This window comes from Entelurus aequoreus, linkage group LG01, assembly GCF_033978785.1.
Source record: "Entelurus aequoreus isolate RoL-2023_Sb linkage group LG01, RoL_Eaeq_v1.1, whole genome shotgun sequence".
NCBI lineage: Eukaryota > Metazoa > Chordata > Actinopteri > Syngnathiformes > Syngnathidae > Entelurus > Entelurus aequoreus.
The window spans coordinates 15743362-15756595 of record NC_084731.1 but is presented as its reverse complement, the minus strand read 5'-3'; the positions used below and the strand labels follow the sequence as shown (position 1 = coordinate 15756595).

At 38.7% G+C, this 13234-nt stretch overlaps 1 protein-coding gene across 1 annotated transcript in view; it reads left to right on the top strand.

Annotated features, from left to right (window-relative positions):
- Positions 1-6610: 6610 nt before the first annotated feature.
- thoc7 (THO complex 7) overlaps positions 6611-13234 on the top strand; it is a 7020-nt gene continuing 396 nt past the window's right edge. Inside the window, exons 1-6 of the mRNA XM_062044508.1 lie at positions 6611-6751; positions 6959-7079; positions 7219-7346; positions 7684-7770; positions 9592-9649; positions 13091-13157. Of these exons, the coding sequence (XP_061900492.1) occupies positions 6733-6751; positions 6959-7079; positions 7219-7346; positions 7684-7770; positions 9592-9649; positions 13091-13157 (480 nt within the window). The 5' untranslated portion in view covers positions 6611-6732. The remainder of the gene's footprint in view (positions 6752-6958; positions 7080-7218; positions 7347-7683; positions 7771-9591; positions 9650-13090; positions 13158-13234) is intronic.

Below are 13234 nucleotides of genomic sequence, written 5' to 3'. Positions count from 1 at the left end.
AGTTCAAGTAATAAAAAACAAGAGGCAACAAATACAGGACTTTCTATGGACAAGCTAGTTGTGTTCCTGGCATATGTCATAAACTGTACAGAACAGGCAAGAAATAAAACTGAGAAGATCAAAATAATTGTCAAAGCAGCAGCAAAGTTCTTAAATTTAAAAGAACTATCTTGGGAACAGGTACAAGGTGAACTACAGAGAGTAGACGAGACAGAGTCATGTTACCACAATCCAACGCCATGTTAATTATTCAGTGGAATGCCAGAAGTTTAGTAGCAAACGGACAGGAACTAAAGAGATGTATTAATAATATGAAAAATAAACCACATATAATATGTATTCAAGAAACCTGGCTGAAGCCAAAATTGAGCTTTATAATAAAAGGATACGTAACAATACGTAAAGATAGGAATGATGGGCAAGGAGGAGGATGTGCCATATTTATTAAAGAAGACATGCATTATACAATATTAAAGGAAAAACAAGAACTAGAAATTGTAGGGGTAGAAGTATGGAATAATAAAGAAAGATACAAAGTGCTAAACTTCTATAATCCGTGCAAGAAATTACAAATTCATCAACTAGAAAAAATAGTCGAGCACTGGAGTGGCAATATCCTTTGGTGTGGTGACTTTAATGCACATAGCACAATGTGGGGTGAAAGGGATGACTGGAATGGGGAAACATTGGAAGCATTTTTGGAGGAAAAAGAACTGGTGTGTGTGAATGATGGGTCGGGAACAAGATTAGATGTAGTTACGGGTAAATAAACAGCAATAGATTTAACACTGGTGTCACAAGGGTTAGCAGGAAAGGTAGAGTGGGAAGTAAATAAAGACAGCACTATAGGAAGTGATCACTACCCAATCTTCATTCACATAAACATAAACCAAAGGACAGAAAGCACTAAAAAAGAAGGAAGATGGAAGTATAACCACGGTGATTGGGGACAATTTAGGGAAAGTACCAACATGACATTAAAGGAAGTGGATATAAATCAAGATATTGAACAACTGAATACAGATATTACAAAGTGCATAATAGAAGCAGCCAAAAAGAGCATACCAAGGAGTAGTATAGGGAAAAGAAGGAAGATAGTGCCGTGGTGGACACAAGCGTGCACAGACGCAATAAAAGAACGGAATAGAGCATTTAGAATATTGAGAAGAACACATAATTTCCAAGATATGTTCCAATATAAAAGGCACCAAGCTAAAGTAAGGTACGTTATTAAAAAGACAAAAAAACACTATTGGAGAACGTTTTGTGAATCATTAAATAGAACTACTCCTTTAGGCCAAGTGTGGGGAATGATCAAGAAAATGTCAGGGATCAGAAGTGAACATAAAAATCATGTGATGAAAGATGGGACACGGTGTGTGGTAGAAAATAAAGAAAAAGCAGAACTTTTAGCAAAGACATTTGTTAAAGTGCACAGTAATGATAATTTGAGAAATGTAGAAAAACAAAAGAGAGAAGAAACAATTAGTTACAATATTGGGGAAATGGTGGAAGACAATGATAATAGTTTAACCAACACTATAGATATGAAATTTTCTTTGAATGAAATGGTTCGAATATTGAAAAAGGTTAAAAATACAACACCAGGAAAAGACCAGGTGAGTTATCAGATGATCAAAAACTTAAGCAGCATTGGCAAAGAAGTGGTCTTGAAATTATATAATAGGATATATGAAGAAGGGAAATTACCAGCAGTGGAAAGAAGCTGTAATAATTCCGATATGCAAACCAGGGAAAGACCCGGAAGAGGCAGGTAATTATAGGCCGATAGCATTGACCTCAAATTTGGGTAAAGTAATGGAAAAAATTATTAATGAAAGACTAGTGTATTATTTAGAGTCAAAAGAAATAATAAAAAACTACCAAAGTGGATTTCGCAAAGCAAGAAACACAAACGACCCAGCAGTGCAGCTGGAAGAGGAAATTAGAAAGGGACAAATAAATAAAGAAAGTATAATTGCAGTATTTTTTGATATAGAGAAAGCTTATGATATGTTGTGGAAACAGGGGTTGCTGATAAAACTAAATATAATTGGGATTAGAGGGAAAATGTATAGATGGATAAAAGACTTCTTAACAAGTAGAAAAATATTAGTAAAAATAGAGAATGAATACAGCAGAGTATATGAAGTGGAAAATGGGACCCCGCAAGGGAGTATAATAAGTCCAGTATTATTTTCAATAATGATAAATGAAGTTTTTAGTGAAGTGGAAGGGTTAGTGGATGTGGCACTGTTTGCTGACGATGGAGTGATGTGGAAGAGAGGTAGAAATACTAATCATATAGAAAAGAAGATTCAAAAAGCGGTAAATAAAGTTCAAGAATGGGGAACGGCGTGGGGTTTAAAGGCCTACTGAAACCCACTACTACCGACCACGCAGTCTGATAGTTTATATATCAATGATGAAATCTTAACATTATAACACATGCCAATACGGCCGGGTTAACTTATAAAGTGACATTTTAAATTTGCCGCTAAACTTCCGGTTCGAAACGCCTCTGAGGATGACGTATGCGCGTGACGTAGACCGGCGAACACGGGTATGCCTTCCACATTGAAGCCGATACGAAAAAGCTCTGTTTTCATTTCATAATTCCACAGTATTCTGGACATCTGTGTTCGTGAATCTGTTTCAATCATGTTCATTGCATTATGAAGAAGGAAGCTGAGCAAGCAAAGAAGAAAGTTGTCGGTGCGAAATGGACGTATTTTTCGAACGTAGTCAGCCACAACAGTACACAGCCGGCGCTTCTTTGTTTACATTCCCGAAAGATGCAGTCAAGATGGAAGAACTCGGATAACAGAGACTCTAACCAGGAGGACATTTGACTAGGATACACAGACGCCTGTAGAGAACTGGGACAACACAGACTCTTACCAGGATTACTTTGATTTGGATGACAAAGACGCAGACGTGCTACTGTGAGTATGCAGCTTTGGCTTTTTTTTGCGTATGTACGTAACTTTTTTAAAATATATAAGCTTTATGAACCTTGGGTTAGGTGAACGGTCTTTTGGGCTGAGTGATTGTGTGTGTTGATCATGTGTTTGAATTGTATTGGCGTGTTCTATGGAGCTAGGAGCTAGCAGAGGAGCTAGGAGCTAGCATAACACGTACCGTACCGTACGTGCGCGTCACGTACGTAACTTTTTAAAAATATATAAGCTTTATGAACCTTGGGTTAGGTGAACGGTCTTTTGGGCTCAGTGATTGTGTGTGTTGATCAGGTGTTTGAATTGTATTGGCGTGTTCTATGGAGCTAGGAGCTAGCAGAGGAGCTAGGAGCTAGCATAACAAACACGCAGGTGTTATTATGCAGGATTAATTTGTGGCATATTAAATATAAGCCTGGTTGTGTTGTGGCTAATAGAGTATATATATGTCTTGTGTTTATTTACTGTTGTAGTCATTCCCAGCTGAATATCAGGTACCGTGAGTATGCAGCCTTGGCTGCTAAACATTCGATAACTTGACCGTATGTGCGCGTCACGTACGTAACTTTTTAAAAATATATAAGCTTTATGAACCTTGGGTTAGGTAAACGGTCTTTTGGGCTGAGTGATTGTGTGTGTTGATCAGGTGTTTGAATTGTATTGGCGTGTTCTATGGAGCTAGGAGCTAGCAGAGGAGCTAGGAGCTAGCATAACAAACACGCAGGTGTTTTTATGCAGGATTAATTTGTGGCATATTAAATATAAGCCTGGTTGTGTTGTGGCTAATAGAGTATATATATGTCTTGTGTTTATTTACTGTTGTAGTCATTCCCAGCTGAATATCAGGTCACCGCCGGCTCTCACAGCATCTTCCCTATCTGAATAGCTTCAACTCCCCACTAGTCCTTCACTTGCACTTTACTCATCCACAAATCTTTCATCCTCGCTCAAATTAATGGGGAAATTGTCGCTTTCTCGGTCCGAATCTCTCTCACTTCATGCGGCCATCATTGTAAACAATAGGGAACTTTGCGTATATGTTCAACTGACTACGTCACGCTACTTCCAGTATGTGCAAGCCTTTTTTTTTATCAGATACCAAAAGTTTCAATCTTTATCGTCGTTGTTCTATACTAAATCCTTTCAGCAAAAATATGGCAATATCGCGAAATGATCAAGTATGACACATAGAATAGATCTGCTATCCCCGTTTAAATAAAAAAAAATCATTTCAGTAGGCCTTTAAGATTCTCTGTTGGAAAGACAAAAGTCATAAATTTTACAAAGAGGAAACTACAAAACAAGATCCAAATTAAACTCTATGGAGAAAATATAGAAGAGGTACAAGTATTTAAATATTTGGGTGTATGGTTTGATAAAAATATTAACTGGTCAACCCACATCAGCAAAATAGTGGAGACAAGTAAAAAGGTGTTAAATATAATGAGGGCTTTGAGGGGTAAAGACTGGGGGGCTGATAGGCAGACATTGAAAGCAATATACATCAGTTTAATACGATCTGTTATTGATTATGGATGCATTATTTATCAATCTGCTGCAAAAACATTACTTGGGAAAATAGACAGGATCCAATCACAGGCTTTAAGATTATGTTGTGGAGCTACTAAATCAACCCCAGTTGCAGCATTACAAGTAGAGATGAATGAAAAACCTTTAGATATGAGGAGAGATCAACTGTCAGTAGTTTATTGGGCAAACTTAAAAGGGTCCAAGCAAGGACATCCAACCCATCAAGTACTATTAAACTGCCAAGAGAAAGAGAAGAAAAAAATGAATAGTTTTGGGTGGATAATAGGAGACAGATGTAATAAAGTTCAAATTGATAATAATGAAGTTAGCCCTACAGTACCAATCCCCGCAATACCACCGTGGATGTATGAAAACCCAAATGTAAACATGCAATTACTAAAGAATAGAAATTTAAATAGTTACCAGATAGAACAATGGATTGAGGAAACGTTTTTAGACAACATCATGGTGTACACAGATGCATCAAAAACTATAAATAATAAGGTAGGAGCAGCAGCTGTCATTCCACAAGGAAACATAGTATTAAATAAAAGAATTAGTGATAAATTATCTGTTTTTACGGGAGAATTGGTAGCAATTGATATGGCAATTAATTGGATAGAAGAAAATAAAGCAAGAAAAGCAGTCGTGTGCTCGGACTCCAGCAGTGCATTGACTAGCATAAAAAACATAGCGTCAGAAACAAGACAAGATTTAGTTTATGAAATAGTTCAGGCAGTCTACAGCAGTGTTTTTCAACCTTTTTTGAGGCAAGGCACATTTTTGTCATAAAAAAAATCCGGAGGCACACCACCAGCAGAAAACTTTAAAAAATTAACTCCACCAAGTCGTCGTGTCTTATTTTGAGTGTGTTGGTGTCTTCCTGTGTGTAGTGCTTTAGTTCTTGTCTTGCTTATTTTGGTGGCCCTTCCTGTTTTGCCGGTGTTTTCCTGTAGTGGCTTCATGTCTTCCTTTGAGCGCTATTCCGCGCACCTGCTTTGTGTTAGCAAGCAAAGCTATTTACGTTGTTGCTATCCTTCTTTGTGTGGCCATTGTTGATTTTCATGTCACGTACGGATGTACTTTGTGGATACCGTAAGTTTTTGCTGTCGTCCAGCATTCTGTCTCTGTTGACTTTGTAGCCAGTTCAGTTTGACTTTTGTTTTGCATAGCCTTTTCCTTTCGTTCATTTCGGGTTTAAGCATTACATACCCTTTTTACCTGCATCCTGCCTCCCACTGTGGTCTGCATATCGGGATCACAACAAACCATCCTCGTCTCACCCGACACATTCCGACTTTTACAAAGCAATGCTGCCACCTACTGACATGGAGTATTACGTGGTTACCCTGCCGAGTTTTACACAGCACAGACACTAAGCAACGGCACATTATTGGCAGATTCTAATTATTGATTTGCCAAAAATATTTTTGGGATAAATTAGGTGAAGTTGCATAATTTCACACGGCACACCAGACAATATCTCACGGCACACTAGTGTGCCGCGGCACAGTGGTTGAAAAACACTGATCTACAGAATAAGTAAAGCGGGAGGTGTGGTAACATTTCTTTGGGTTCTTGCTCATGTAGGAGTTGAGGGGAACGAATTAGCTGATAAGTACGCAAAACAAGCAACCACTAAAACAGAAGTAAACATGGAGATTAAGCACAGTAAAGAAGAAGTGAAGAACATCATTAAGATAGAACACAATAAAAAGTGGCGGGATAATTGGAATAAGGAAACAAAAGGTAGAGAGTATTACAAAGTCCAGAGGAGAGTAGGTGTAATGAGAGGAGGCAATAGAAATAGGAAGGAAGAAGACATTATTACTAGAATGAGATTAGGACATACATATCTAAATAGTTCATTGAAATTGATGGGGAAACATGCTACAGGACTGTGTGATTCTTGCCAACAGATAGAAAATGTAAGACATGTTTTAATATTTGTAGAAAATATAATAGAGAAAGGGAAATACTGGGAAATAAGTTAGCGAAAGAGAATATTAGGTTAGCAGTGGAAGATATATTAGGATTGCTCTCAGAACACACAGGTTATAAAGCAATACACACATTTTTTAAAAACACTGGGTTAAATAAAAGAATTTAGAGTAGGAATCCACCTCGATCCACACTCCATTACAGTAGGTGGCGGTAATGCTCCCCACAAGGTTGCTTGCCAACTGCCATAAAATCACAAGAAGAAGAAGAAGGAGAAGAAGAAAAAGACGACTCCACCGGCAGAATGGGGGCTGTTACAGACGGTGTGTATAATCTTCTTTTTTATTTGACTTCATTTATAATTATAAAAAACAGACAAGTCAAAGAGTTATTAGTATTTTTTATCCAACAATGCCGACGCAGGCGTTGATATTTAACGTCTAGTACAGAGGCGTGAATCAACATTAGCATTGTTGCTAGCAGCTAGCGAGGCGACACCTAATGGTTTAATATTGTTGTTGTTTTTTTAGATGAAATCATTCGAACTCGTCTTCTTATCGACGGCGACGGAGCCGGAGACGATAGGAGAATCAATTTGCTGCTCAAAACCTTCACTAAATGGTGCAACTCCACTGGGAGCCCCGAAGAAAGGTAAGTGGACGCAACAAAACACGTCATACTAATTATACTAATAATATTACACGCATAGCAACACACTGCTTTTAAAATGTGCATTTCTTTTTTTTTGACACGGTGTAAACTTATCCAATTTTTTTCTTTGGATGTTTAGCTTCACACAGTACCAGAGGATGCTTGGCACGTTGACACAATGTGAATTCTCCATGGGGAAGACCCTCATGGTCTATGATATGAATCTTAAAGAAATGGAGAATTACGAGACAATATACTCCAATATAGGTTAGTAGTGGTATTTACATTGTGTTTAAACCACGGGTGTCCAAACTTTTTTCCACTGATGGCCTCATGCAGAACAATGGAAGGATGGGACACATTTGTACATTAAAGATGCTAAAACAATTTAGTGTAACTTTGAGCTTTGTGACAAAGTACATTATTAAGTAATATTTAATAATACATGTCATTAATAATTACCTTATTTGTAGTATTTGTCTTGGACCAATAAACAATGCGCTTTGGACACCCCTCGCTTGAACCATTGGGTTTATACAGTTAATTGATCTTCACTTTCATCTGTGCAGAAACATAATGCACCCTCTTTTTGCCCGTTTGACAGAAGAAAACATAACATCTGCACATGAGAAGATAGCAGAGTGTAAAAAAGAAATCCAGAGAGCCAAGAGAGTAAGAAAGAACCGCCAAGGTAAGGATATCTCACACGCTGTTTGTTTTGTTCTTTTTGCTCCCAGGTTACAGTATTTGGTAGTTGTGTGAGCATTTAACCTGTGTAATCACATAACATAACACATATGTTCTACAAACCCCGTTTCCATATGAGTTGGGAGATTGTGTTAGATGTAAATATAAACGGAATACAATGATTTGCAAATACTTTTCAACCCATATTCAATTGAATGCACTACAAAGACAACATATTTGATGTTCAAACTCATAAACTTTTTTTTTTTTTTGGCAAATAATAATTAACTTAGAATTTCATGGCTGCAACACATGCCAAAGTAGTTGGGAAAGGGCATGTTCACCACTGTGTTACATGGCCTTTCCTTTTAACAACACTCAATAAATGTTTGGGAACTGAGGAGACACATTTTTTAAGCTTCTCAGGTGGAATTCTTTCCCATTCTTGCTTGATGTACAGCTTAAGTTGTTCAACAGTCCGGAGGTCTCCATTGTGGTATTGTAGGCTTCATAATGCGCCACACATTTTCAATGGGAGACAGGTCTGGACTACAGGCAGGCCAGTCTAGTACCCGCACTCTTTTACTGTGAAGCCACGTTGATGTAACACGTGGCTTGGCATTGTCTTGCTGAAATAAGCAGGGGCGTCCATGGTAACGTTGCTTGGATGGCAACATATGTTGCTCCAAAACCTGTATGTACCTTTCAGCATTAATGGCGCCTTCACAGTTGTGTAAGTTACCCATGTCTTGGGCACTAATACACCCCATACCATCACACATGCTGGCTTTTCAACTTTGCGCCTATAACAATCCGGATGGTTCTTTTCCTCTTTGGTCCGGAGGACACGACGTCCACAGTTTCCAAAAACAATTTGAAATGTGGACTCGTCAGACCACAGAACACTTTTCCACTTTGTATCAGTCCATCTTACATGAGCTCAGGCCCAGCGAAGCCGACGGCGTTTCTGGGTGTTGTTGATAAACGGTTTTCGCCTTGCATAGGAGAGTTTTAACTTGCACTTACAGATGTAGCGACCAACTGTAGTTACTGACAGTGGGTTTCTGAAGTGTTCCTGAGCCCATGTGGTGATATCCTTTACACACTGATGTCGCTTGTTGATGCAGTACAGCCTAAGGGATCGAAGGTCACGGGCTTAGCTGCTTACGTGCAGTGATTTCTCCAGATTCTCTGAACCCTTTGATGATATTACGGACCGTAGATGGTGAAATCCCTAAATTCCTTGCAATAGTTGGTTGAGAGGTTTTTCTTAAACTGTTCAACAATTTGCTCACGCATTTGTTGACAAAGTGGTGACCCTCGCCCCATCCTTGTTTGTGAATGACTGAGCATTTCATGGAATCTACTTTTATACCCAATCATGGCACCCACCTGTTCCCAATTTGCCTGTTCACCTGTGGGATGTTCCAAATAAGTGTTTGATGAGCATTCCTCAACTTTATCAGTATTTATTGCCACCTTTCCCAACTTCTTTGTCACGTGTTGCTGTCATCAAATTCTAAAGTTAATGATTATTTGCAAAAAAAAAAATGTTTATTAGTTTGAACATCCAATATGTTGTCTTTGTAGCATATTCAACTGAATATGGGTTGAAAATGATTTGCAAATCATTGTATTCCGTTTATATTTACATCTAACACAATTTCCCAACTCATATGGAAACAGGGTTTGTACAAAAAAAAACGTCTATAGAATAGTATGGCAATAACAGTTATTTGGGGGAAGTACAAATAATGGTTTTACTTGGAGTTGTCATAATTATGAATCATTTGTCATCTATTTTCCCCTCATATTCCTCCTGCAGAGTATGATGCTCTGGCAAAGGTAATTGAGCATCACCCTGATCGCCATGAAACACTCAAGTGAGTTATTCACTCTTCTACAGTAAAAAAACACTATGGTTGAGCACTTACTATCTCGCTATCAGAAATGATTTGTTCCCGTCTAACTTCATTAAATCTTTAGAGGGGAACTGCACTTTTATTGGAATGTTGCCTATCGTTCACAATCATTATGAGAGACAAGTAGACGGATAAATATTTTTTAATGCATTCTAACTCGTAAATAAAAGTCCACTTACAATTGAGCCCAAGGGAGGTCCTCTCTTCCCAACATAAAACCCTTTGAATAACCATCCAAAAATTGCCAGCAATACTTCACTAACATTTCATGACCTGAATATTAACCAAGTATTGATTATATTGTTATTATAAACACCAACGCAGACAAATTATTTATAACGGCCTTGATCACAGTGAGCTCACGAGCTGTTATATTGACGTCAGCTGGTGAGCTTGTGATGGTTTATTCTAGATCATAAATAATGCCTCTCACCTGGATAGGAGAAGGATGAGGACATAATCCAACAAGTTGGTCAACTTTGGTCAACCTACTCAGTGGCCTAGTGGTTAGAGTGTCCGCCCTGAGATCGGTAGGTTGTGAGTTCAAACCCCGGCCGAGTCATACCAAAGACTATGAAAATGGGACCCATTACCTCCCTGCTTGGCACTCAGCATCAAGGGTTGGAATTGGGGTTTAAATCACCAAAAATGATTCCCGGGCGTGGCCACTGCTGCTGCCCACTTCTCCCCTCACCTCCCAGGGGGTGAACAAGGGGATGGGTCAAATGCAGAGGGAAAATTTCACCACACCTAGTGTGTGTGACAATCATTGGTACTTTAACTTTAACTTTGGCATCCAATTTAGACAGTGAAGTGAATTGTATTTATATAGCGCTTTTCTCTAGTGACTCAAAGCGCTTTTACATAGTGAAACCCAATATCTAAGTTACATTTAAACCAGTGTGGATGGCACTGGAAGCAGGTGAGTAAAGGGGGACGGCGTGGCGAAGTTGGGAGAGTGGCCGTGCCAGCAATCTGAGGGTTACTGGTTCAATCCCCACCTTCTACCATCCTAGTCACGTCCGTTGTGTCCTTGAGCAAGACAATTCACCCTTGCTCCTGATGGGTCCTGGTTAGCGCCTTGCATGGCAGCTCCCGCCATCAGTGTGTGAATGGATGAATGTGGAAATAGTGTCAAAGCGCTTTGAGTTCCTTAAAAAAAGGTAGAAAATCGCTAACACATTTACATTTAAAGTGTCTTGCCCAAGGACACAACGGCAGTGACTAGGATGGCGGAAGCGGGGATCAAACCTGCAACCCTCAAGTTGCTGGCACGGCCGCTCTACCAACCGAGCTATACCGCCTCCTTATGTGTATATAAAAATGTTTATGGAGGTGTTTTAATTTTTTTTAAGCACTTTATAAGGCAGAATAGAGCGACTGTCGTTGGCTCCATTGTAGACTGACTTTTTTCACATTTATTTACTAGTTAAATACATAATAAAGAAAAACATACAGTATGTGTGTTTGGCTTACATAAGGATTCTGAATGATAGGCGAAAATCCCCCCAAAAAGTGTGTTTCCCCTTTAACTGTAACACTGCTAGTTCTTTTTACTTTGAATGTCTGTTGCCTTACTTCTGGTCTATACTAGTATTCTCTTCTCATAGTCTTCTCTTAACCGTCCTTATTTTATTTTGTTTTGTTTTCTCAGCAGAGGTCAACTCCTGACACTTTAGAGATATATTTTGACCTATTTTATGGTCGAACTCAACATTTGTATAACCTTAGGCAGGGGTGCCAACACTTTTTCTGCAGGCGAGCTACTTTTCAATTGACCAAGTCGAGGGGATCTACCTCATTCATATATATCATTTATATTTATTTATTTATGAAAGAGGTTTTTGTTAAAGGTGTTTAATGATAATAGAAGCATGTTTAACACATATAGATTCCTTTCTTTCATGAAGATAACAATATAAGTTGGTGTAACGGTACGTGTATTTGCGATACAACAATGGATAACATCGCTTCAACGAAGACAAAGACGAACAAACACAGCTCCCACCGCATTCAAGCAGCCTCTCCTTGGCAAGTCAGGCAGGGCTAAAGAAATAACAAATGCCGTTGGTGTTTTTATAGCAGCAGATTTAAGACCATATTGCATTAAAAACTAGATTTTGACCCACTTCTATGGTGGAAGAACAATGAGCCCATACATCCTCTTACTGCCAAGTTAGCCAGGCACTACCTCGCCATACCTGCTGCCTCCGTGCCCAGTGAAAGGGTATTTTCCACAGCTGGAGACATTTTAACTGCAAGCAGGTCTGTTCTTTCTGCAGACAATGTGGATAAACTGACTTTTTTCTGGCAAAAAGCATGAAAATTTAGTGAAAGTCACCAGGGTTAAAGGCTGGGGGGGGGGAAAGAAAAGTTAATCTAAAGCTGAGGTGACTTGAAACTGTTTAATGTTGCACTTTTTGTATGTAGAAGAAAAGTCATTTTATTTAATCTGAGCACCAACTTGAAGCAGTTTAATGTTGCACTTTATATGTGGAAATGTTGCACTTTATATGTAGAAAGGTTTTTGTTAAGAAACCAATTCTGAGCTTTAACTTATTTAGTTTTTATTTTATATATGTTGACTGCATTAACCCTGGCAATCGACCCTGTGTGTATATGTGTACGTTATTGTTATGTTAAAAGGATAAAGCCATTGTTAACAAATTTTGGTAAATAAATAACCAGAAAATTTATATTTTGTTTTTTTCTTACTGTACCAAAAATGAACCGAACCGTGACCTCTAAACCGAGGTACGTACCGAACCGAAATGTTTGTGTACCGTTACATCCTTAGTATTACCTGATTCTGATGACTTGCATTGATTGGAATCAGACAGTAGTGCTGATAACGTCCACATTTTCAATAATTTGTTTTTGATAATATTCATGTGAATGAGAGGTAATGGCGACACTAGGATCTCAACAGATTTCTAAACAACAGCTAACTACCGACAGTAGGGGGCAGTGTAGGTCTGTTTCACCGTGGGAGTTCTCCTGTGTACTGACTACTTCCGCCCAAAGTCCACAAATGGAGGAGAAAAAAAGTCCTCCTTTCTGTCCAATACCACATGAAAGTGGTTGGTTTTTGCCATCTTATTTGTCCAGCTTCCATACTCCTTTTTATACACATTACAAGAAACACATTGGCGGCAAACTCCGTCGCTTTCTAGCTCGTGCACGCCAGCTTTCTGAGACTCTTATTTTGTCAGCACATGCAGGATGGAGCAGCGCTTTTATTGTGAAGATAGGAACTGCAGAGTCTGTTTAAAGCTCGCGATCGACGTAATGGGCACCCCTGACCTTAGGGACATTTGAGTTCAGAGCTTCCACCAATTACTCTCGGATTTGTTCACTGACTGTATTAAAGACGTTTATGATTAAAAGATCATCTGTTTACAGACAGCTGGAGGCTCTTGACAAAGAACTCCAGCGGCTGTCAAACACCAAGGAAAATGTGGATGCAAAGGTAATCTCTAATTCCTCTAATTTAACTTATTAAAAACAAAAACCCGAAACAAATCATGTCTAACTTCATTTGTTCCT